This window comes from Physella acuta, unplaced genomic scaffold, assembly GCF_028476545.2.
Source record: "Physella acuta isolate Inbredline_101_S28 unplaced genomic scaffold, ASM2847654v3 ptg000405l, whole genome shotgun sequence".
NCBI lineage: Eukaryota > Metazoa > Mollusca > Gastropoda > Physidae > Physella > Physella acuta.
The window spans coordinates 49,579-75,000 of record NW_026731924.1 but is presented as its reverse complement, the minus strand read 5'-3'; the positions used below and the strand labels follow the sequence as shown (position 1 = coordinate 75,000).

At 36.2% G+C, this 25,422-nt stretch overlaps 2 protein-coding genes across 2 annotated transcripts in view; one reads left to right on the top strand and one right to left on the bottom strand.

Annotated features, from left to right (window-relative positions):
• The window catches only part of LOC131942422 (E-selectin-like), a 10,191-nt gene extending 213 nt beyond the window's left edge, over nt 1-9,978 (top strand). Inside the window, exons 2-10 of the mRNA XM_059302299.1 lie at nt 442-618; nt 955-1,128; nt 1,691-1,936; nt 2,298-2,507; nt 2,897-3,088; nt 7,406-7,629; nt 8,025-8,244; nt 8,736-8,897; nt 9,716-9,978. Coding sequence (XP_059158282.1) covers nt 442-618; nt 955-1,128; nt 1,691-1,936; nt 2,298-2,507; nt 2,897-3,088; nt 7,406-7,629; nt 8,025-8,244; nt 8,736-8,897; nt 9,716-9,726 — 1,616 coding nt within the window. The 3' untranslated portion in view covers nt 9,727-9,978. The remainder of the gene's footprint in view (nt 1-441; nt 619-954; nt 1,129-1,690; nt 1,937-2,297; nt 2,508-2,896; nt 3,089-7,405; nt 7,630-8,024; nt 8,245-8,735; nt 8,898-9,715) is intronic.
• A 2,519-nt stretch (nt 9,979-12,497) lies between these two features.
• LOC131942388 (uncharacterized) lies at nt 12,498-22,710 on the bottom strand. The gene is made up of 8 exons (XM_059302224.1): nt 22,659-22,710; nt 19,036-19,197; nt 18,665-18,826; nt 18,044-18,269; nt 17,300-17,442; nt 16,729-16,875; nt 14,093-14,266; nt 12,498-13,654 (listed from the first exon to the last, which is right to left on the bottom strand). The coding sequence occupies exons 1-8, from the start codon at nt 22,708-22,710 to the stop codon at nt 12,822-12,824; spliced, it is 1,899 nt and encodes a 632-aa protein (XP_059158207.1). The 3' UTR covers nt 12,498-12,821.
• Between the last annotated feature and the right edge of the window lie 2,712 nt (nt 22,711-25,422).

Genomic DNA, 25,422 nt, shown 5'->3' with positions numbered 1-25,422 from the left:
CATTAATTACCTCACCAACTACCACACCAGCTACCTCACCAACTCCCTCACCAACTCCCTCACCAACTACCTCACCAGCTACCTCACCAGCTACCTCACCAACTCTCTCACCAACTCCCTCACCAACTACCTCACCAACTACCTCACCAGCTACCTCACCAGCTACCTCACCAACTACCTCACCAACTACCTCACCAACTACCTCACAAACTACCTCACCAACTACCTCACCAACTACCTCAGCATATACCTCACCAACTACCTCAGCATATACCTCAGCACATACCTCATCACATACTTCACCTTATACCTAAACCAACTACCTCACCAACTACCTCACCAACTACCTCACCAACTACCTCACCACATACCTCACCAACTACCTCACCAACTACCTCACCACATACCTCACCAACTACCTCACCAAATCTCTCCCCCCAGTGAAAGTGTGTCCAGTCTTTGAGCCGCCCCAGAACTCGACCACCGTCTGCTCCCACGAGAACGTGTTGGGGTCAGAGTGCACGGTCCTGTGTCCCAGGGGCTTCCAGCTGGTGGGTGACGCTCTTCACGTCTGCCAGGACAACAGCCTGTGGGCTGGGGAGGGAGCGGCTTGTCAACGTAGGTGCCGTTCTTTACGTTAGATAATGTAAATATTTGCATAGCTTAAGCTGCAGTTTTGACTCTAAGCTAGGTTTCATTTGATTGCTTGTATATTAATCAATCAATCAATCAATCAATCAATCAATCAATCAATCAATCAATCAATCAATCAATCAATCAATCAATCAATCAAACAATCAATCAACCAATCAATCAATCAATCAATCAATCAATCAATCAATCAATCAATCAATCAATCAACTATTCGACCATTCAGCTATTCAACCACTCAATCATTCAACCATTCAATTATTCAATCATTCTATCACGTTGACCCCCACCCCATCCCCGCAGTCAGAAATTGCGAGCCCCCAGCCAAAGTTGCAAGCGGGCACGTGACCTGTCCCAACGGCACCCGATTCCAAGACACCTGTCACCTGGCCTGTCACCCTGGCTTCACACCTGTGGGGGCAGGGGAGATCACCTGTCAGGAGGATTTAACCTGGACCAAGAGTGGCTATTGTCAGGGTCAGTGCTGCATGTATTTTGTTTTGCTAATGGCGTGAGTTTAGTTTTAATGGGAGCAGATTTCTTTGGGAAGTAGCTTTTATTTAATTTGTTTCCTCTGTCTGTCTGTCATAGATCGAAACGAGCGAGCGAAATTTTGGGTACTTCTATCAGACCAGTTTCTCTGAAATTCGGCGCGCGGGTCAAGATTTGAAGACAATGCGATATTACAATAAATTTGACTTATTGGATGCATAATTAATTTTTCATGAGTTATTTAAAATTTTCTGAAATCAGTAGGCTGTCCTCTCCTACTATACCGCACACTTATACACGCAATAGGTTTTAGTAATGCAATTATATTGTATTAAAAATTTTAACAGTTATATACAGTTATTTAAATAGTAATGTATTAGTATATATTTAAAAGAAATAATTTATTGTCTCCTTTTTTAGTGCACTATTCCATACAAACTTGTTATTAAAAAGTTTATTATTCATTTTTTTTTGTTGACTAGTTTTGCATGTTTTGAATATTCTTTCGTTAATATTTTACATAAACTATTCAAATTATTCACCAAAGACGTACAGCCGCCAGTGTTTGTTGACGGTTGCCATGGAGATATCCATAAAGAGGCTGCGAGTGTTGGAGAAGACACACGTGTGGTCTACAACTTCCCTCGTGTGTCGGACAACTCTGGTCAGGTCCTTGTGTCCGGACACCCACAGTCAGGGTCAAGGTTTCACGTCGGCGTGACCTTAGTGACACTGACAGCAGTGGATGTCAGCAACAACAGCGTCACGTGTTCGTTTCACGTCAATGTCACGTGTAAGGTTTTTATCTCATTCAATGTGGTATACATACTGTATATATAATATATATTTTTGTTTGTGTTTTTGTGTTTGAATTTTTGTTTGTCTTAGCGTTACGTTTGCGTTTTCTTTTGTGTTTGAGTTTGCGTCATTATTGAGTTTGTGTTTTCTTTTGTATTTGTGTTTAGTTTTGTTCTGTTCCCAAGTCGATGCATTTAAATAAGAATAACCAATATGCAGATAGTATATATATATATATATATATATATATATATATATATATATATATATATATATATATATATATATATATATATATATATAAAATGTTATATTAATTTTAAAAATCACAACTATTGTTTCGGTACTTTCATAAGACGCTAGGTGTAAGACCCCCAACATTGAGCAGAACGTCAACAGTCTGATTGTCTACGACTGCCCCAACGGTCACGTGATGGGCGCCTTGTGTCAGCTGACCTGTCAAGATGGCAGTGAGGTCAAAGGACCAACGTCCATCCATTGTTCCAGGACCTCAGGCGGGAGGATGACGTGGGCGTGGTCAGGCAACACGCGGCCATCTTGTAACTGTAAGATATTTAAGTGTGACATGTGAACGTTTAATTATGTAACAGTGAAATAGAGCATTGCAACCCCCTCTACACCCAGCTATCTCCTTATCTTTAATCTTGCACCCAGTCAGGGTAGCTTGCTTTACTCTTTGACGTAAAACGAACGCTCCTATATAGTTCCGGTGGTATTTGAAGATTATTTTTTTTTAAAAGATAAGTAATTAAGATTTTGGGTCATACATCCCCTACCCCCCCCCCCCCCCTCCCCCCACTTTTACATTCTCCTTTTGTTTATTCTCAGCGTTTTAAATCTACGCCGACTAAAGACATTTTCTACTTGCGTTCTTGCGTTATAATACAGTGCTAGGAGTTTTTACATCAATAAAAACATAACATGTTTTTCTCAGCCAAAACCTGCAAGCCCCTGCCACCCCCAAACAACGGAGCCCTGAGCTGTGACGTCACCAACGGCACGAGCCGCGTGTGTGTGGTCATGTGTAACGAGAACTTTGTCCGCCAGGAGGCGGCACCCAGCTCGTACGTGTGTATGTCGTCAAGTCAGAGCTGGTCACCTCGGAGCTTTGTCCCCAACTGTCTGGGTAAGTATTCATGTATGTCATCAGGAAACTTTGTCCCCAACTGTCTGGGTAAGTATTCATGTATGTCATCAGGAAACTTTGTCCCCAACTGTCTGGGTAAGTATTCATGTATGTCATCAGGAAACTTTGTCCCCAACTGTCTGGGTAAGTATTCATGTATGTCATCAGGAAACTTTGTCCCCAACTGTCTGGGTAAGTATTCATGTATGTCATCAGGAAAACCCAAACTGTCTGGGTAAGTATTCGTGTATGTCATCAGGAAACTTTGTCCCCAACTGTCTGGGTAAGTATTCATGTATGTCATCAGGAAACTTTGTCCCCAACTGTCTGGGTAAGTATTCATGTATGTCATCAGGAAACTTTGTCCCCAACTGTCTGGGTAAGTCTTCATGTATGTCGTCAGGAAACACCAACTGTCTGGGTAAGTATTCATGTATGTCATCAGGAAACTTTGTCCCCAACTGTCTGGGTAAGTATTCATGTATGTCATCAGGAAACTTTGTCCCCAACTGTCTGGGTAAGTCTTCATGTATGTCGTCAGGAAACACCAACTGTCTGGGTAAGTATTCATGTATGTCATCAGGAAACTTTGTCCCCAACTGTCTGGGTAAGTATTCATGTATGTCATCAGGAAACTTTGTCCCCAACTGTCTGGGTAAGTATTCATGTATGTCATCAGGAAACTTTGTCCCCAACTGTCTTGGTAAGTATTCATGTATGTCATCAGGAAACTTTGTCCCCAACTGTCTGGGTAAGTATTCATGTATGTCATCAGGAAACTTTGTCCCCAACTGTCTGGGTAAGTATTCATGTATGTCATCATGAAACTTTGTCCCCAACTGTCTGGGTAAGTATTCATGTATGTCATCAGGAAGCTTTGTCCCCAACTGTCTGGGTAAGTATTCATGTATGTCATAAGGAAACTTTGTCCCCGTCTGGGTAAGTATTCATGTATGTCATCAGGAAACTTTTTCCCCAACTGTCTGGGTAAGTATTCATGTATGTCATCAGGAAACTTTGTCCCCAACCGTCTTGGTAAGTATTCATGTATGTCATCAGGAAACTTTGTCCCCAACTGTCTGGGTAAGTATTCATGTATGTCATCAGGAAACTTTGTCCCCAACTCTATGGGTAAGTATTCATGTATGTCATCAGGAAACTTTGTCCCCAACTGTCTGGGTAAGTATTCATGTATGTCATCAGGAAACTTTGTCCCCAACGGTCTGGGTAAGTATTCATGTATGTCATCAGGAAACTTTGTCCCCAACTGTCTGGGTAAGTATTCATGTATGTCATCAGGAAACTTTGTCCCCAACTGTCTGGGTAAGTATTCATGTATGTCATCAGGAAACTTTGTCCCCAACGGTCTGGGTAAGTATTCATGTATGTCATCAGGAAACTTTGTCCCCAACTGTCTGGGTAAGTATTCATGTATGTCATCAGGACACTTTGTCCCCAACTGTCTGGGTAAGTATTCATGTATGTCATCAGGAAACTTTGTCCCCAACTGTCTGGGTAAGTATTCATGTATGTCATCAGAAAACTTTGTCCCCAACTGTCTGGGTAAGTATTCATGTATGTCATCAGGAAACTTTGTCCCAAACTGTCTGGGTAAGTATTCATGTATGTCATCAGGAAACTTTGTCCCCAACTGTCTGGGTAAGCATTCATGTATGTCATCAGGAAACTTTGTCCCCAACTGTCTGGGTAAGTATTCATGTATGTCATCAGGAAACTTTGTCCCCAACTGTCTGGGTAAGTATTCATGTATGTCATCAGGAAACTTTGTCCCCGTCTGGGTAAGTATTCATGTATGTCATCAGGAAACTTTGTCCCCAACTGTCTGGGTAAGTATTCATGTATGTCATCAGGAAACTTTGTCCCCAACTGTCTGGGTAAGTATTCATGTATGTCATCAGGAAACTTTGTCCCCAACTGTCTGGGTAAGTATTCATGTATGTCATCAGGAAACTTTGTCCCCAACTGTCTGGGTAAGTATTCATGTATGTCATCAGGAAACTTTGTCCCCAACGGTCTGGGTAAGTATTCATGTATGTCATCAGGAAACTTTGTCCCCAACTGTCTGGTGGGTAAGTATTCATGTATCTCATCAGGAAACTTTGTCCCCAACTGTCTGGGTAAGTATTCATGTATGTCATCAGGAAACTTTGTCCCCAACTGTCTGGGTAAGTATTCATGTATGTCATCAGGAAACTTTGTCCCCAACTGTCTAAGTAAGTATTCATGTATGTCATCAGGAAACTTTGTCCCCAACTGTCTGGGTAAGTATTCATGTATGTCATCAGGAAACTTTGTCCCCAACTGTCTGGGTAAGTATTCATGTATGTCATCAGGAAACTTTGTCCGCCAACTGTCTGGGTAAGTATTCATGTATGTCATCAGGAAACTTCGCCCCCAACTGTCTGGGTAAGTATTCATGTATGTCATCAGGAAACTTTGTCCCCAACTGTCTGGGTAAGTATTCATGTATGTCATCAGGAAACTTTGTCCCCAACTGTCTGGGTAAGTATTCATGTATGTCATCAGGAAACTTTGTCCCCAACTGTCTGGGTAAGTATTCATGTATGTCATCAGGAAACTTTGCCCCCAACTGTCTGGGTAAGTATTCATGTATGTCATCAGGAAACTTTGTCCCCAACTGTCTGGGTAAGTATTCATGTATGTCATCAGGAAACTTTGTCCCCAACTGTCTGGGTAAGTATTCATGTATGTCATCAGGAAACTTTGTCCCCAACTGTCTGGGTAAGTATTCATGTATGTCATCAGGAAACTTTGTCCCCAACTGTCTGGGTAAGTATTCATGTATGTCATCAGGAAACTTTGTCCCCAACTGTCTGGGTAAGTATTCATGTATGTCATCAGGAAACTTTGTCCCCAACTGTCTGGGTAAGTATTCATGTATGTCATCAGGAAACTTTGTCCCCAACTGTCTGGGTAAGTATTCATGTATGTCATCAGGAAAATTTGTCCCCAACTGTCTGGGTAAGTATTCATGTATGTCATCAGGAAACTTTGTCCCCAACTGTATGGGTAAGTATTCATGTATGTCATCAGGAAACCCCAACTGTCTGGGTAAGTATTCATGTATGTCATCAGGAAACTTTGTCCCCAACTGTCTGGGTAAGTATTCATGTATGTCATCAGGAAACTTTGTCCCCAACTGTCTGGGTAAGTATTTATGTATGTCATCAGGAAACTTTGTCCCCAACTGTCTGGGTAAGTATTCATGTATGTCATCAGGAAACTTTGTCCGCCAACTGTCTGGGTAAGTATTCATGTATGTCATCAGGAAACTTCGCCCCCAACTGTCTGGGTAAGTATTCATGTATGTCATCAGGAAACTTTGTCCCCAACTGTCTGGGTAAGTATTCATGTATGTCATCAGGAAACTTTGTCCCCAACTGTCTGGGTAAGTATTCATGTATGTCATCAGGAAACTTTGTCCCCAACTGTCTCGGTAAGTATTCATGTATGTCATCAGGAAACTTTGTCCCCAACTGTCTAGGTAAGTATTCATGTATGTCATCAGGAAACTTTGTCCCCAACTGTCTGGGTAAGTATTCATGTATGTCATCAGGAAACATTTTCCCCAACTGTCTGGGTAAGTATTCATGTATGTCATCAGGAAACTTTGTCACCAACTGTCTGGGTTAGTATTCATGTATGTCATCAGGAAACTTTGTCCCCAACTGTCAGGGTAAGTATTCATGCATGTCATCAGGAAACTTTGTCCCCAACTGTCTGGGTAAGTATTCATGTATGTCATCAGGAAACTTTGTCCCCAACTGTCTGGGTAAGTATTCATGTATGTCATCAGGAAACTTTGTCCCCAACTGTCTGGGTAAGTATTCATGTATGTCATCAGGAAACTTTGTCCCCAACTGTCTGGGTAAGAATTCTTTTATGTCATCAGAGTTTCGTCCAGGCATTTCTTCGGGGGAGCGTAGCCCCCCACCACCAAAAAAAATGGAATTTATATAGAAAATATTTCTTTATCAGTGTCCGCACCCCCCCCCCCCGGAAAATTTAGTCCGCACCCCTTCCTTTCCGAAAATTTCAAGTGCCCCCCCCCCCCCCCCTCCCGGAGAAAAAAGTATGTCATGAAACCAGACCTGGTCAGCACGCAGCTTTGTTCCCCTCTTGTCCAAACTTCCTGACTTAAAATGCATGATCAGAACGTACAAGCTAAATATGACCATTTCAACAAAACATTTTCGTAAATTTCAGTCTAGGTTAAATTTAACAGTGTACTACGTTTTCACCACTTAAAGCCAAATTTACAATTGATTACTTCAGTTCCAGTACGTCCTCAGTACATCATGACGTCACCCAGCTTCTACTACTACAGCGGTAACTGTAGCAGTGACGTCAGTGTGGTCAAGGATAAATTTCTCACGGCCTTGTCAGCTCTAGAACTGGTGGTGGCGGACCAGAAGGTTGACGTCAGTGAGGTCAAGGTCACTTGCGGCAGACAGACCAAGAGACGAAGGTCAAAGAGAAACCTGGTCTATGCCTACAAGGTGAAAAGTTTACGTTTGTAATACTTTGCTTTTTTATATGAGGTTTTGTTTACCAGACGCGAATCAGAGAAAAGAAAATTATTTATTCTGAACTCTGCAAGACATACATGATGTACATACTGAAATTTAGTCGAGCATTCATTAAATTTACCTGAAAACTCACTAAATTTACATCGGTTCATTAAATTTACATGCACGTTTGGACTAATATTTACATAATTAAACAGTCACAGAAAACTCAGAGAGCCTAAAGGATTTAGAAAAACTAATCGAGGAAAACCTCGAGTAAATTTTTATTTGTTGATCTCACAATAAGACGTGTTTTTGTGTAAGAACGTCTACAAAAATATGGCCTCAAGAAATAATTTAATTTAAAAACATGTCTCTGCCTCCAGTTGACGCCCATCATTAAAATCGGAATAGATCATGACGTCAACCGAACAGTGACGTCATACAGCTTTGTCAGGAACTCTATCAATGAAAAACTGTCAAATTTGTCGACATCCAGTGACCTTGACCTACCTGGTATCGGCAGTTTCAGCAAGGTGAAGTCTGGTCGTCTGGAAGTTCGGTGTGGCCTGGGCACCAGATTGCTGAAAGACTCTCTGACGTGTGGTTAGTCAACACGTTCGTTGTGTGAATCTCAAGACACAAGCACAGCACATATCACATAGACATAAACACTTAACACAAATATATCTCCGCAAGTAAATATCACGGCAGTTTAACATTTAAAAATATTAAAACACAACTAACAGCCACCAATCATATCTCAAAGAGAACATATTTCAGACTTATCCAAGACAAAATTATAGTTACGAAAAAATTAATTTAACTTACTTAAGCACAATTTAATATCTCAGTACAAATTATCTCAGGAAAAATCCATCTCTAAACGAATTTAATCAAATATAATTATATCAAATACAAAATATCTCTGGGAAAATATCTCAAGCACAGAAAACACAACTCACGACAAAAAAAAATTCTTAGACTAAATATCTTCTATGAAAATAGATTATGAAAGCAAGCATAAACTTTCCTAAACATGGATGTATTTACTGGGGAACCGTCAGAATGGATGATCCTAATCTTGTTATTTACAGTAAGTTGTGGCCAAGGCTACATCTACGAGACAGAGACAGACAAATGCAGGAAATGTCCTAAAGACACCTATCAGGACCAGGACATTGGGTTCACCTGTCAGCCGTGTCCTACAGGTACAACGACAGTCTACATGGGGTCAGTCAGTCTTAATCAATGTCAAGGTCAGTTCTGTTTTTAGCTAGGGATCATTACACCTGTCATACGTTTCTTGAAATGAATTGACCCGTGTCCAGATGTAAGATTCACGCCCGACACAGGAACGGCGTCTGCTAAAAACTGTCAGTGTTTGTATTTTTGTCGTATGTATGTTCAATGTTTGTGTTATTGTCAGCAGCTGTTTTGTTTTGGAGACCTCTCCTAAAAGGCTTGTTGTCCCCAGCTATCGTGCTTAATCTGCCCATGGATTCGAACCATTGACATTTCGTCTTTAGAGCCATGACCTTTATTGGCCCAACCAAATCGACTCCTATATCTCTTGATATGTCACACTAATGACTAAATTATTGCTTCTAAATTTAAAACTCAAACTTTGTTTGTCTACGTAAGCTTCAAAAAATATTAGCCAAAGTAAAAAAAAAAATCAGTTGATTATGTTAGAGAAAAAAAAATTGTTCAACAAAATTGTCACGGCCCTTTTATATGACTGAGTTCATGGCACAAATTAAAGGCAAATACAAACCACATTATTGGTGATTTTACAGTCTAGAACCACGACTTTCAGTTTCGTCATCCTTCTCGCGCTCTATCTACCTCTCTCTGCTTCTTTCCTTAGCGCATGCGCACACCCACCTTACATTTTCGATCCATATCGCCTTTTTAAGATACACACTCGAAACATACATTCATCTACATTTAACTGTTACAAAAATGTTATCTTTGCAAGTGACAGTGTTACCAGGCAGAAAGGCTGAAAGTGCTCATCTTTGTTTTCACCAGTCTACCCATTAAAAGAATAATTTTATTGTTTTCTGTAATGTAGATGTCAACTGAATTTGTCGAGAATGTGCATCAGCCCCGCAAATGGCATAAACTGAGAGGCATTCTGAAAAATCTTCCAGAATCATGTGCTTGTATATGGAAACAATGTGTAGTAATTGTATACTTATTTACATTGAGACTTGTCTTTTAATGCATATTTTCTGTAGATTATATGTATATTATTTTAAATAAATAAAATTGGAAATACAATTTGATAGCATATTGTGTTTACTGATAATTTGAAACAATAATTTGCAAAGAAAAAATTCTATTTGAAGTTAAAATAAATGCATACTTCCTCGTGGTCTTTGCCTTTTTATGTTTTTGTTTAAAAAAAACCCATAATGGTCAGGGGTGAGTGTGTGTGTGTGTGGGGGGGGGGATGGCTGATTTTCTATACCTATATCAAAAAAGATTAGTAAAATGTTTATTTTTCTTGTAAAAAATAAAATAAAAGAAATAAATAGATTATTTTAGAAAAATGATTAAAAATAATGTTAATCTCATTGATGATTCCATTATTAATGAGACACAAAAATTCAGCTATGCTAACCATATAACTTTCCTTCATAATACAACCATAATAAAGCTGAACATTCATGGTTTATAAAGAAAATATTAATTAGTTTTAAAATAGGTAATTAAACATCAAATTAAAACATTGATTTTAGATAAAAAAAAACAACAATTAAGTTGTCAAGTGCAATTTAGTATGGTTTGTAAGTAAAAATTTGGGGGCCCTAAAAAATCTGGGGCCCTGACGTCAGTCCCATCAGCCCCACCCCCCCCGGTTAGGTTAGGTTTGGTTAGGTTAGGTTAGGTTAGGTTGGGTTGGGTTGGGTTGGGTTGGGTTGGGTTGGGTTAGGTTAGGCTAGGCTAGGCTAGGCTAGGCTAGGCTAGGTTACGTTACGTTACGTTAGGTTAGGTTAGGTTAGGTTAGGTTAGGTTAGGTTAGGTTAGGTTAGGTTAGGTTAACCTAAAATGTTATCAAGTCACCATGATGCTATTGCAGAAAGAAATAAACAGTGCAGCGTGCTGACCTTGAAAGCAGCCTCACGGATACACACAAACACACTCACGCACGCATATAAAGGCACTAGTATTCGCTTACAGCAGGAAGTAAGTAATAGAAAAACACAGTGGTTTTTTTTTAGGTTTTTTTTTGTTATTTATTCGTGATGTTCAAAGTCTACAGATTTTGGCGAAAATATGCAACATAGTGCATGTGAGTATTGAGTAACTAAATGATACTTATTATAAGTGAGTGGGTTGTTTTTATACATTCAAAATGTAGCTCTTGATATATTCGTATTACGCATACATACATATAAAACACAATATAAGCATATATATATATATATATATATATATATATATATATATATATATATATATATATATATATAGGCCTATATATATATATATATATATACATATATATATATATATATATATATATATATATATATATATATATTGTTGCGTTGTCTTGTTAGTTATTGCTACGTCCCTTGTGTTATATTTATCTTAGTGATGTCCCTTGAATATCTAGTGTGCCGCTCTACTGTGTTGTCAGTCAATGTGTTGCTATGAGTGAGGCTTTAGAGATGTCGTGTCATCGTACTTCTACTCTGTATGAATATTAAAGTGTGTAAGTAGACGTGAAGGTGCTTCATGTTTATTCTAAGTGATAGGAAATAAGTAATCATATATATAATGTGTATATATATATATATACATTATATATATATATATATATATATATATATATATATATATATATATATATATATATATATATATGCCACATACATTTGTAAGTCTTTAAAATATGTTTTTTTGTGGTTGTATTTAATATATTTTTAAAAGCTGTGCATTGTAGGCTGATCTTCTACGTATGGGTATGCTAAATTTGTAATCAAATAATTATAATTTCATATATTCCATTACAAAATATACAAAACGTAAATATCAATTTTGTTAAAGGCGTGAATCAATTGTTTAAAACGTGCAGCAAACGAAAAGAATAAACATTTGTCAATTTGCTAGACAAACTGTTGTTCGCTTATTTATTTTTTCGTCCCTTTTTTCAACTTAATGTATTTACAATGAATTAATACATTTCAAAAGTTGTGTTGTTATGAAATACGCACCTTTAAATGGCAATTGAAAAAACAAAATGTTTTCATTTAACTTATTACATATTGAAAAATATATATGACAAAGACGAAAACCTTGCTACAAATATACATTGATTTTAGCCACATATCACACAACTTTTAATAGGAACACAAAAATAACCAATTAAACACATCACACACCATATTAAATATATAACAAATCAACTACTTAAGCACAATCAAATGTACAGCTATTGTTCTACTGGTATCAGCCAGCCTTCACCACACACGTACACACTTAGGCTGTTGTAAAATAATTTGCTTGATCGAATGATATTTAGATTTGTAAAGTTCCCATGTGATTTCACGAAATATTAAATAAGATTCACACATCTTAAAATAAAAATAATATGGACTAGTATGTCTAATTGATGTACCAATCTATAATATTGTTTTGATATAGAAATAAAATGCAACTTCTAACCAATATGTCATTGCAATTGCTTTTACTAATACCCCTTAAATCTGAATAAATATTTGCAAACAAAATATTGTGATAAATGATTAAAATATACTTTTAATATTGTGCTATTAAAAAAATTAAATAATTTTATCATCATGCTATTATTAAAGAATTAATAACATTTAAAAATGTGATGTCAATAGAATAAATAATTGAAAATGATATTATAAGGCAGTATTGAGAATTAAACAAAAAATTAGGCCCCATGTCATAAAATTACTTACATTAAAGTTCGTAACGATTGCTGGTCTAAATTCAATATGGTTTGTTGCAGATTATGTTTTTTTTAAACTAAAGCTACGCAGGGTAATACAATAACACAATTTGTTATTACGCTAGTGGCAAACATTTTGTTTTAACGTGTTAAGATTTCAGAACATTTTATTTCGTGGAAAACAAAGACTTTAATTTCACGAATCGAATCCTTTTATAGAGCTAACTTAGAGTAGGTTACCTTGAGTGTTTTAATCATTTTTTTGTAAACCTTCAGTTGTTGAATCTGTATAGCTTTTGTCATTCAACATTCTTGTATCCGTATTTTCTAAACCGACTGTCGAGTCATACATGTTACCCAAAATAGTGGTATTTTCTAAACCGTCTGTTGAGACATACATTTCACCCAAAATAGTGGTATTTTCTAAGCCGACTGTCGAGTCATACATTTCACCGAAAATAGTGGTATTTTCTAAATCGACTTTGGAGTCATACATTTCACCCAAAATAGTGGTATTTTCTAAACCGGCTGTTGAGACATACATTTCTCCCAAAATAGTGGTATTTTCTGAACCGACTGTCGAGACATACGTTTCACCCAAAATAGTGGTATTTTCTGAACCGACTGTCGAGACATACGTTTCACCCAAAAAAGTGGTATTCTCCAATCCGAGTTTAGAATCAACAATATGATCTATAAACAAAGTGCTGTTGTCTTCTCCGATAGCAGATTCATACAAACGCTTGGTTGTAATCATTTCAAAATCTTCTTTGGCCATAAGAGCAGGAATGTGATCTAAATCAAATTTCTCCTCCTCAACAGTTGTTACAGTCACATGACTGAAGCTACTAGTAGTTTCACTCATTTTACTTGCTGTGGTCATCGTTTGTACCCATTCATCAAAGTCACTGAAATTTTCCTGCAAATGTGCAGGTTTTCCTTTAATTTCATCATACATGTCCTTATTATTCGTAGTTTCATGGCTCGTATTGCTTAACATGTTGATTTCTGCTGTTTTGTTTTCCTCTTGTGCGAACAGCTTACCTTTACTCTCATTTTCGGACAGTAAGTTGAAATCTGAAACTAAATTGGAAATTTTTTTTTAATATTGAAAATAAAATGTTTAAACCATCTAAATTAATGTTAATAGCCATCAAACCATTTGAATATACGAAAATATTATTTCAAATAATCCATACGCAATGTCGTATAGGTGGGGATATGACTGCTAACCAAAAAGCCTCTAGTTCTGGCTCGAGTCAGTTTGAGGTCCTGAAACCCACCCAACTCACATGGGTACCTGACTTCCGTAAAGGCGACTGGCCAAAGTGCTGACCACATTATCTTTTCATTTACCGAAGTAACAGCAACAGATGATCTTTACTTCATCTGCACAATAGACCACCAAGTTCGTAAGGGAATTTTAAATTTTAGTTTAAAAAATAATAATATCAAATTGTTGTCCAGTAGTAGATAAAATGTGCATTCATACGATATTACGGGGGAAAAGATTTAAGCTACCGCAGCTGACGGAACTGCAATCTATCGTTTCATCTTGCTCTCCAAGACAGAAGTCACCGCCATTGTCTGGGGGTGGACTGTCACATGACCGTGTTCTTCTTCTTAAACCTTGACCACACGTGACGTCACAGGCCGACCACGGACCCCACTTGGACCATGCACCATTGACAGCCGCTAGTATCAACATCAGAAAATTATGTTGCGTAATAAAAAAATATATAAAAAACAACAAACATGCATTTTGAAAACAAAAGCTAAGGACACATCAAATGTCACTTAAATCATGACCAGCCTCGATCTTAACTGAGTGTAAGCAATAACTAACTCAAGCAATTGATCCCAGCTTTTGTTTGTTATGTCTCACGTTACTAAAATGTTACGCTCCTTTCACTAAGGTTCAGGGTGTAACAATAGCAAAAACATTTGATGGTACTAAAAAACTTTTCCTGTGCTGATTATATAACCTAGACATAAGTTGAGACATAAACAGATAAAAGCGTAGTTCGTGTTACTCAACCACGGTTTATATATTTTTAAAATCTGCAGACGCCGAATTAAGTGATTCATATATATATATATACCTTTAAAAAGACAGAAAGTTTTGTACATTGAATTGCAAATAGCTATTTTATACAATATTTTTTATAACCATATTCTTTCTAAAAGTAAAATTTGAAAGATGAAATAAATATGTGTAGGAAACTGTATTATAGAGTAATATTATGTCCGCTACTTAAGAACAATTATTTCATTGGGATTGGAAAATGAGTTTTCTTAGTGACAAGAGACACAACCAGTGGCGTAGGCAAGAGGGGTGGGGGTTATAACACCCCCTCTGTAAAACATGTTTGTCATAATACCACTGTTACTTATTTAAATCTATTTCTGAATCAGTATATATGCATAATTGTATATGTATGTTTAGAACAGTCACCTAACAACTGACGCTAAGTTCACTCAGAGTTGGTTATCCCCCCCCCCCCCCTCCCCACCTCACTACTAGAACGGGACAGGTCGTAATTGTGTAGAGCGACATTAATGTCACACCTAGGTATAAGCTGGGTAAGATAATAGAACTAAAGTGACCGGACAGTGGTGAATGATGTTGACAACCCCCCCCCTCCCCCACACACACACACACAACCCGAACTGATGTGTTAAGTACATTTGGGAAAACGCGTAATGAGGTACCAAAGTGCCATTCCGCCAGAATCATAGTTTTGAAACAGGGAAAACTCTGTGAATTTTGTTTTTGCAATTACCAGTAAAGAGGTGTGTGAGCAATACGGTGATCTAATCAATATCTTATAATTATATAATATAATATAATTATGTAATAAATGGTCTTTAAAGAACACAAAAAGCAGTAGCTATTTTAAATGTATGATCTGAACTGACCAATATTTTAGTTATATTTTGGGTATTATTCAGAATATTCTACCTACTAAATTTAGTTTTTCTATCAGATTTAAAAGCGTGGTTTTATACCAACTCATAATTCATTACCTTTCATTATGCTGTAATATTTTAGCATTTATAATGACAAAATATTTAATTCTGATTGTGGACAACATATTTTTGTAAAAACGTTTCTTATATATTTCATAGGCTACATGAGTAATTATTGCTCTGCTTTGACATTTACAAATGTGTAGACACATGCATTTGAAGAGAGTGAATATTTCCTCTAGTTCGCCTTAGTTCTGTCTTTATTCTTTTTCTTCTTCGTTCTTAATCTTTAGAGTTGGAAGGGATCGAGCCTTATCTGCCAGAGGGTTTGAACTCGATAGTTTTTAATAACCATGAGCTTTTGCCTACTCGACCACTCAAACACAATTAAGGATACATGTCAACAGGTTATGTGCCATTGAAGCCATTAACTCCGATTTCAGCCTGCTTTTCTTTTTGAATTTGCGTCCAACCAAGAGCAAACTACAAGGCAGCAGTTATTTAATTTTGGAGTTGTCTCTCCTAGAAGAGTGGCTGTCCTCAGCTAACTAGCCTCATCTGCCCGAGGGTTCGAACTCGAGACTTTTCGGTTTAGCAACCATGAGCTTTACCGACTTGACCACGCCAAGTCTTAATTAATATTCAAGGAATCATTATGTCAATTTTTTAACAATGATTATAAAACAGATTGTGTTGCGTTCATTGTTTTTTGTTGTATAGTGTGTATAATTTTTTTTTTGTTTTGTTTAGAGTGGTAAATTTGTTTTGTTATGTCGGCCTACATTGTGTATGTTTTCTTATTTCTTCAGAGAACTATTTTCAATTTATTTTACATCATAGCGAAGCAATGACATACACCTAGTATATATATCAATCAATTTATCTTTCAATCAATCAATCAATCTATATATATATATATATATATATATATATATATATATATATATATATATATATAGGCCTATATGCATATGTATATATCAATAAGTGGAATCCCAGTCTTTTAATGTCCAAGGCCCCCCCGACTGATCTGTTACGCCACAGCTTTAAACTTATCAATATTATTTAGCTTACAGAAAATGACGTAACATACTAGTGTGTGACAATACCAGTATACAGGTACTGATATCACATACACGCATCTAACAATACAGTAATAAGTGCTGACGTCACAAGTGTAACAATACCGTAACAAGTGCTGACGTGGAACTCAGTGGTCGAGTTGGCAGCTAGGATGTTGTTATCCACCTCAGCCAGACACGAACTTGCGAACTCCAACATTTGCAGCTCTGTGTACTCTGTTAACGTCATTTGTACACCACTGGCCAACAGATCTGCAGATTGGAACATAAACTGTTAGACATCAAACCACATTCACAGTACTCGAAACAATATACATAATTATGTAAGAGTCAAGCATTAACAGTATACATTTATATAAGTAGCACACGGCCTTTAAAGATGTTGCAAAAAAAATCCCCAGTATGTATAGAGCAATAAATATCAAGTTAAATTTTTTTTTTAAATGAAAGATAAAATAAAACCATGCAAATAACTGTTCAAATATTGCTTTCGTTAGAATGGGATCTACTTATATTTTATTTATCTTACAATATCTTCTACACGTAATACAAAAGTGGTACATATTGATAACGACATCAATATAAATGTTATCGGCTCAGCTTTTAAGTTACACAACTCTAGCTGTCAATTAGCACTAGAGAACTTTTTTTCCATAAGTGTGAAGTAAAAACATACAAGTAATGTCCCCTGAACTGGTGAAGCGGATAGTTTTTCTCCTCAAATCTCCGAGTTCCTGGTGCAACCAGCTGCGAACGTGTCCGTTTTCGTAAACTTTTAACGTCCCATTGTTATACACTAAACCAACATGCGTCCAGTCTCTAAAATATGGACAAAGTTGCTCTAAATTAATTTAATTCTATATTAAAGCGGTGTTTCTACAAATGAATATATTAATAAATTAATTATAGTCTTTAAATAAATTAGTGTATAACATTTATGGTAAAAATGAACATTATTATGAACAAATAAATACAAAAATTTACAGTTTTACACGTTGTGCAGATGATCTAATCTAGCGCAACCGTCAAAGAAAAAAAATAAGAAAAAATAAATATACAAACTTCTGAATTTTAGTAAAATATAGATAATATAGTTAAAACTACCCACATTATTGCCAATGCATTTTGAATGTATTTAATTTAAAAGGCAAATGAGATATGTAACATAATTAAAGAAATCTAAAGAAATACAAATGTGGTTATTAAGTCTACGATACGACGTGTGTATTTAAATCAAAGCACATCAAAACGTTAACAAGTACTAATATACAATTTGACAGTAAAAATTACTGAATGTTTTAAAAAAATTGGAAATCTGAAATCTGAACACTGAAGTCTAGACCACACACTAGGAGTGGTCAGTAGACTAAACTATCTCTTTTATTCAAAATAGACTTTGTTTTAGATCTTTAGTATGTACCTTGTTTGATTGGTGACGTCAGTGTACAGACAGATGGTCACCTGACCCATCACCAGACCAGCACAGCTCATGTTGACCGTGGAATGTTCCAGAGAAAATCTCAGCCTTGACCTGTTGTTTGTGACGTCAGTGGATAGCCAGGTCATGAAGGTGAAAGTGACTGGTGATTCGTCCTTGACCTGCATAACTGGACCTGGGCTGTTCTCGTCTAGTCTGACGGCAGCGACTGGACAGAACAATATTATTTCAATCATTTCAACGAAATCATCTTGTTGTTATTTTACTATCAGATTATACTTTATAATTTTGTATAATAACAAACGAAATAGTATGACTTAAATGCAAAAGAAATATTATATTATTAGAATACAAACGTTTCTATCAGTGAAATAGTTTTTTTTTGTTTGGAAAGAATACTCAAGCGCCAACTATTCAATAATTCGATTTTATTTATCGCTAACGTATCTGCTGAAACCCAACATGCACTTTGAAGTAACAATCCATCCATTTGCACGAATAACATACAGAAAAGACAACGCAATGAGATAAAACTAACAAACAAGATAAAATACATTCGTTAAAAACATTGAGCAATAACAAACACAGAATAAGAATACAAACATCGACAATCGTATGCGGAGGTCGTTCCTGTCTGAGGTGTGGACATTCCGAAAGGGCAAAGGTCACACACGTGCATGCCACGCTCTGATTGGTGGGTTCCAACTGGACACTTCTGGCATGGCGTCATCCCCGTGTCTGAGTAGTGGCCAGCAGGACAGTGTCCTGTTTAGGACATGAAACAGATAAACAGTCTTCTGTGTAGTATAAACTTTGTGGACAGGGATTGCAAAAGAAGAATTTTTGTTTTAGTAAATTTATGCTTTATGCAAGTTCTGTTTCTTTAATCAAGGTGTACTTCAAAACGGACAAACTAAATTTGTATCATCCCATTTAGAAGAGCCACCTGTATCAATATACTAAATGAAACTAACCTTGACATTGCTTGAGACTGATTGACCCCATGTAGACTGTCGTTGTACCTGTAGGACACGGCTGGCAGGTGAACCCAATGTCCTGGTCCTGATAGGTGTCTTTAGGACATTCCCTGCATTTGTCTGTCTTCGTGTCGTAGATGTAGCCTTGGCCACAGCTAACTGATGACGTGTTACGTTATCGAAAAAATACAAATACAGAAAGTAAATAAATATCCTAATATATAACAGACCACGTGCGCACATCTCTCTCTCTCTCTAGAGTACCTGGCTAGCGGAAGGACTATCTGAGCGACTCCTCATGTATTTTTCCATGCTTTTGGGTGAGATCTCTCATTGACGTAAGGGGAGAGAATGGACCGTATAAAAGGGAAGCGCAAGGTGAACAAAAGGGGGTTTGGACTGTGGCTGTGAATATGAAGTAGGATGTCACCACGTCACTTTGATTCGTGATTGTACTTGTACCAGTTGTTATCTTCTACTATGGATTTACTATGTATTTATCATTTCACTGTGTAAAGTGTAAATAAAGTTTATAGTTTGAAGTTACTACTATTGCTCGTGTTCTTGTATCAAAACGAACCCACAACTACAAGGGATATTACTGTTGTTACACACCACTACTGTATATTTGTTAAACATTAGTAAGCAGATATTAATTAATAGCATTGTATTGGTTTGATGAATCAAATTCACAAAACTATGGAGGTAAGACCATTTGTTATATTATTACAATCTATTAAAATAATTGGTGAATGAATTAATTGAACATTATTTATTTTTATAATAACATACATTACTATTATTGAATGACATGGAGGTTGAGCACAAATGGTTAAAGATGATAATTATCCGTCCTATAGATCAAATTTATTTATAGATCTCGCCAAAAATCTCGCAAATAGGGAAGTAGAGTTCATCTTTTTCAATGACCTCGGCATACAGGGGGATTGTGTTGTCAGCACTATGTTCAGCCGCCTTAGTTTCCCTAACTTGGGTCGTTCCTATCACCGCTGGGTGAACTAAGGGAGGTCTTAAAGACTCAAGGCCTGGACCAGAACTCGATAATTTCGGTAAAGCAGTCGTAAGCTACCCATTAGAAAATTTGGTGAATAGCTAATTAAAAACGGCAAAATTGATTGCTGCAGGATTAAAAAAATAAAAATGAATTACTAAAAAAAATACAATTATTTCTTGCTTTAGAATTTTTTTTGTCTATAATATATTGCGTTACAATTAATAATGATTTTCAAAATGTGTCGTAGATTATATAATATAATATAATATAATATGTATAGGTTGAGAGGGGGGTGAGCAGGTTAGTGGGACAGTCTTTTAACAGATTTATGGTGTCATATTTTGAATGAAACAACATTAAAATACATTTTTTTCTCTGTAACATAACGTAATATTCATGATGTTAACAATCAGTGTTCAACAATTTAGAATTTTATTTTTATTCATTCCAGTCAAAATAAAGCGAACAACTCAAAACAAAACTATATTTAATGTTTTTTTCTTTTTAATTAAAAAGGTATAGATTCACAAAACTTTGAAGCACAACGTCACACGTTAAACTAAACAGTAAGATATATCCAATAAACATTTATGTAGCCTAACTATTGTTTACATGTTCAAACATTTCACTTAATTGAAATATTTAAAAACTAAAGACAACTCGTTAATTAGTTTCTTCTAATAAAACAAAAGTAGAAAATTTGATAGGAAAAGTATAGCAGACATATGCAGTTTTGTTTGACAAGGTAATAACTGAAGTACAATCTAAATTTTCAAGTTCTTTGCGTTCAGAGATTTATGTTTTAATGTTTTGGAAAATCATATAGGTTTGTACTAATATTTTATGTCAAACAACAAAAAAAAAAAAAAGAGTAAATTTACAAAAAAAGCAGTTTTATTTTCTTCCAACACTGACAGGGTTAATCGCCAGTTGAACTAATGATAAATTGGAGAATTGCTCTGTTTGTCAGGTATAGGGCAGACAAAATATTTATTTTGTCGCAGATCGCAGGTAGACTTCATTGTTGCCTCTTTCTGGATAAGCCTTCAATTCAAAATCACCACTGCAAGATGCTTTTTTCATCCTTAAATATATAACGTTCATAGAATTCAAACATACAGCCAAATGTTAAAATTGAAAACAAAGCTCAGATACTGAGTTATGCAATTACTTGCTGTTTTTTAAATACACTCCTACTTTCTTTATACATGTTATTGCATATAAATATAACCCCAACAATCCGTATACTTAAAATCTTATCCTAAACCTAACCTTCGTATAATTTTCTTAATTTAACCGGCCCATCTAATAAAATAGAAATACTGGATACACAAAAGGGACAATATGATGTAACAAACAGCTGAATGTATTTGATAGTAGAGCCAATTTGTTCGGTTTTGTGACACGCTTCCAGTTATGTCACAATGTATGTGTTTTGGTGGATAGGTTTGCGGTAAACTTAAGTAATTATTTAATTTAGGCGTTTCATTTTTACTTTCTCGTATATACGAAGTATAGAGAAAGTATTGTAATCGTGCAAAAAAAAAATCGAGATTTTTACAAATCTCGACGTTTTACACCTCACTGATACGGAAAAACATAATTTTGCAATCTTGTCCGTATGTCTGTGTGTGTGTGTGTGTGTGTGTGTGTGTCTGTGTGTCTGTCTGTCCGTGTGTAAACACGATAACTTGAGTGCCGTTACAGCTAGGTTGATGAAATTTCATATATAAGTATTTTATCAAAATCGTAGATCCGTATCAACTTTTGAGCGATTTCCGACAACCGGAAGTGGTACTTTTTCTACTTTGAATTTTTCAAAAGCCTATAACTTGAGTACTAATTCAGATAGATAAATGAAATTTCACAGGTAAGTAAAAGATCTAATTCTCTACCTTCTATCAAATTTTGAGTAATTTCCGTTGACCGGAAGTACTAATTTACGCTATTTCGGATTTCTCAAAAAACGCAAGTAAATTTATAAAGTACTAATAATATTGCGCACTATTACGCACATTTGGTTTTGGTGCTCGCTTGATGCGCAATTTTTTTTCTACTAGATTTTATTCTATTTTTAAAAGTTTAAGTAAACAAAAAGCATGTCTATATTCCGAGTTGACATCCCACGTAGTGTTATATTAGAATATTCGAGAAAGTTTAGGGGAGATCACTCCCGGTTTATTTATTTTCACGATCATTTAAGTTTTGTTGACAACGCAAATAGGCCTATATGCCTATCTAAAAAAATGACAAATTAGTAATTAACATTCATTAAAATTAATTTGACAATTACTATATTAAAGAACAAAAAGCAGATGAAATGTTTAATTTGTGGTGATATAGGCGCCTACGACCTTTCGGGTGAACTGTGCATACCTCATAACCAGCTAGGAACGTTACCAGGTAGTTGTTGTCCTGTACAGCTATGATCGCATATTACTAATGGGTTTTAAAGCAAACAGAACCCAAGAAAAGTGGTTTACCATCCTGACCACTCCTGGTCGCTCTACATCATTTCTCTCCCATTCGCACTCTAAATGTATCCTTCCAGACTAACCAGTGGTCGTTCGAACTAGCGGCAAAAGAGGTGTGTTAATTAACTGACCTCTGTCCCTGCTGACCAGCTGGCCACGCAGGATGTACACACTGGTTGTCATAGCGTAGATATATAGAATTAGACTAGACTAGTAGAGGTTACTGAGGACACTATAAACTTGACGGTAGACGATTTGGTGCGAGAGTATGTGCGCGTGTTTAATACAATATTGTGGCGAGTGTGACGTGAGCATGACGCGACAATGTTACCGATGACGTAGGACGCAGAAGTGAAGTTAGTTGGGGGGTTAGCCATAGTAGAAGACGGACGTGTTTTGATATTGTGTAATAGATTTATAAATGTGTGATAATAAAGTTAATGCTATTCATGAACGCAGTTGTTAATATCGTTAATTAGCGTCTGCGGAAAATAAGAGTGTTCCCGTCCTCCTTCACAAGTTTAATAGTTGCAGTGTTAATAATAGCAGTATTCAGAATAGAGATTAATAGAGCAGAACGTATATACATACATTACCCCCCCCTCCCATCACACTGGCCACATGGAACTAAAAGTATCACTGCGTCCTCCCGCAAATATAGAAAGATAACGACAAGTTAATTATCTGTCTTCCCTTTTTACTCTCTCGAATACAAAGTATAGAAAAAGTATTGAAATCGATATTTTCACAAATCTCAACGTTTTACACCTCCCTGAGTCGGAAAAACATAGTTTTGCAATTTTTTCCGTATGTCTCTATGTGTGTATGCATGAAGGTGTGTAAGTCTGTGAACACGATAACTTGAGTACCGTTATAGCTTAGTTGATGAAATTTCATATATAAGTATTACAGCAAATTTGTATTTCTGTAGCAACGTTTCAGCGCTTTCCGATAACAGAAAGTGGAACAAATTCTACTTTTGATTTTTCAAAATACTATAACTTAAGAAATTTCACATATAAGTAGAAGATCTGATTCTCTTTCGCTTTTTCCGTTTTCTCAACAACAAAAAACGCATTTGAATTTATAACGTACTGATATTCCGCACTATAATACACACTTCGGTTACTGTTCAATTGGTAGAAATTCTTTTTCGACGAGATTATATTCTATTTAAAAAGTTTAAGTAATTAAAAATGGATTTAAAATATTGTCTATATCCCGAGTTGCTTTCCCCCGTTGTGTTATAAAAGCATATAGCCGTCACGGCCAGACCCTTGACTTGTGTGTATATTAAGCAGTATATACCCAGCAATGCCCAGGCTAAGGAAATATATTACTTTTCGAAATGACCCTAACCACAACCATCCTAAACCAAAACACACAAACAAAGCAAACATAACGCAAACAAACGCAAAAACCAAATCAAACACGAACGCAAAGAAAACACAAGCTCAAACAAAATAGCAAACACAAACGCAAACACAAACAGAAGCACACGCACAAACACAAACGCAAACCCGAACACAAACACATAGAAAATACAAACACAAATAAAAAAGCTAACGCAAACACAAACGCTAAAAGAAACAAACAAGCAAACAAAAACACAAACGTAAACACAAACACAAATTGAAACACAAACGCAAACTATAACTCAAAATAATGCAAAATCAAACTCGAACGTAAACACAAACTTAAATGCAAACACAAACGCAAGGTGCTTACAGTCTAGCCCAGTGCGCCAAAATCGCACCCAGTTGCGGTGCAGGCGGATCCGCCTGATTCAATTTAGTAAATGGCTATAAAATCCCAAATTATTCATAGTCTTTTGCACTCACCTAAGGGGATATGCTCCTTACAGAAATCACAAAATTCCTGTTTTTTTTCGCCATGATGGGATTCTTGCATTTTTTGATACTTTGTCAATTTTCGTATTAAAAAAATAATAGACTTAATGAAAAAAAAATGTGTTTGAATACCATTTTATGACCCTATTAATTAAAATATAATCATTTTTTCTCAATCTTACAAGCTTTCTACGAAACGTTGTATATCCGTTATCATATTGTATTTGGCATCACCTGGAAGCTGCTTTTCTCGTGTATTTGATAAGCGTATTTTCTATCATCTCAGAAACACCCAAAGATTACAATAGGCTTTACAAATAACACAGGTTTGGTATTTTCGTGACCGTATTTTCGTTACTTTTTGCTGTTTTTCTTAGTTCGCAGCTTTCTAACCCTAAAAAGCCTACTACTTTTTATTTATTAAACAATTCCTACCACTATGTCAGTAATTGCTCATCATGTCACGAGAAAATAGTGATGGTTTTCATAGAAGAAAAGTTTATGCTAAAAATATGCAAATTTTGAAACTTGAATGCTTAAAAGGGTATGGTTTTTCAGTCCTGGTAAACTCTGACCAGTATATCTTTCAAAAAGTAATCGTGACAAAAGTTTTAATATATTCTGAAATATGAGCCGTTTAAATTGTATTGCTGTAAGTGCATAAATAAAAAAGCCAAAAGCTTTAGCGTTTTTAAAAATACCGAAAAATTTTAAAAGGCGGAAATTTTTTTTCGGGTTTTCATGAGAAACAAAAATTTTTTTCAACCCTTTTTTGCTGTTAAATCCTTTATATGCCAAACATGGTAAAAGGATTAAATTGGCTTTAGATCTTAAATTGTAAAAAAAAAAAAGAAAAAAAAACGAAGCATATCTCCTTAAACGAACGTAGGCGTCATAGCGCTCACAGGAAGACTTGGGACGCAAAATAGCACTTTGTTGGGGCGCCAGAGGACGCCCTGGATTCCATTTAGTGAAGGCCTTTAGTAACCTATCTTACATTTAGTCTATCGCACTATATAAAACGAACGCATGCGCCACAGTGCTC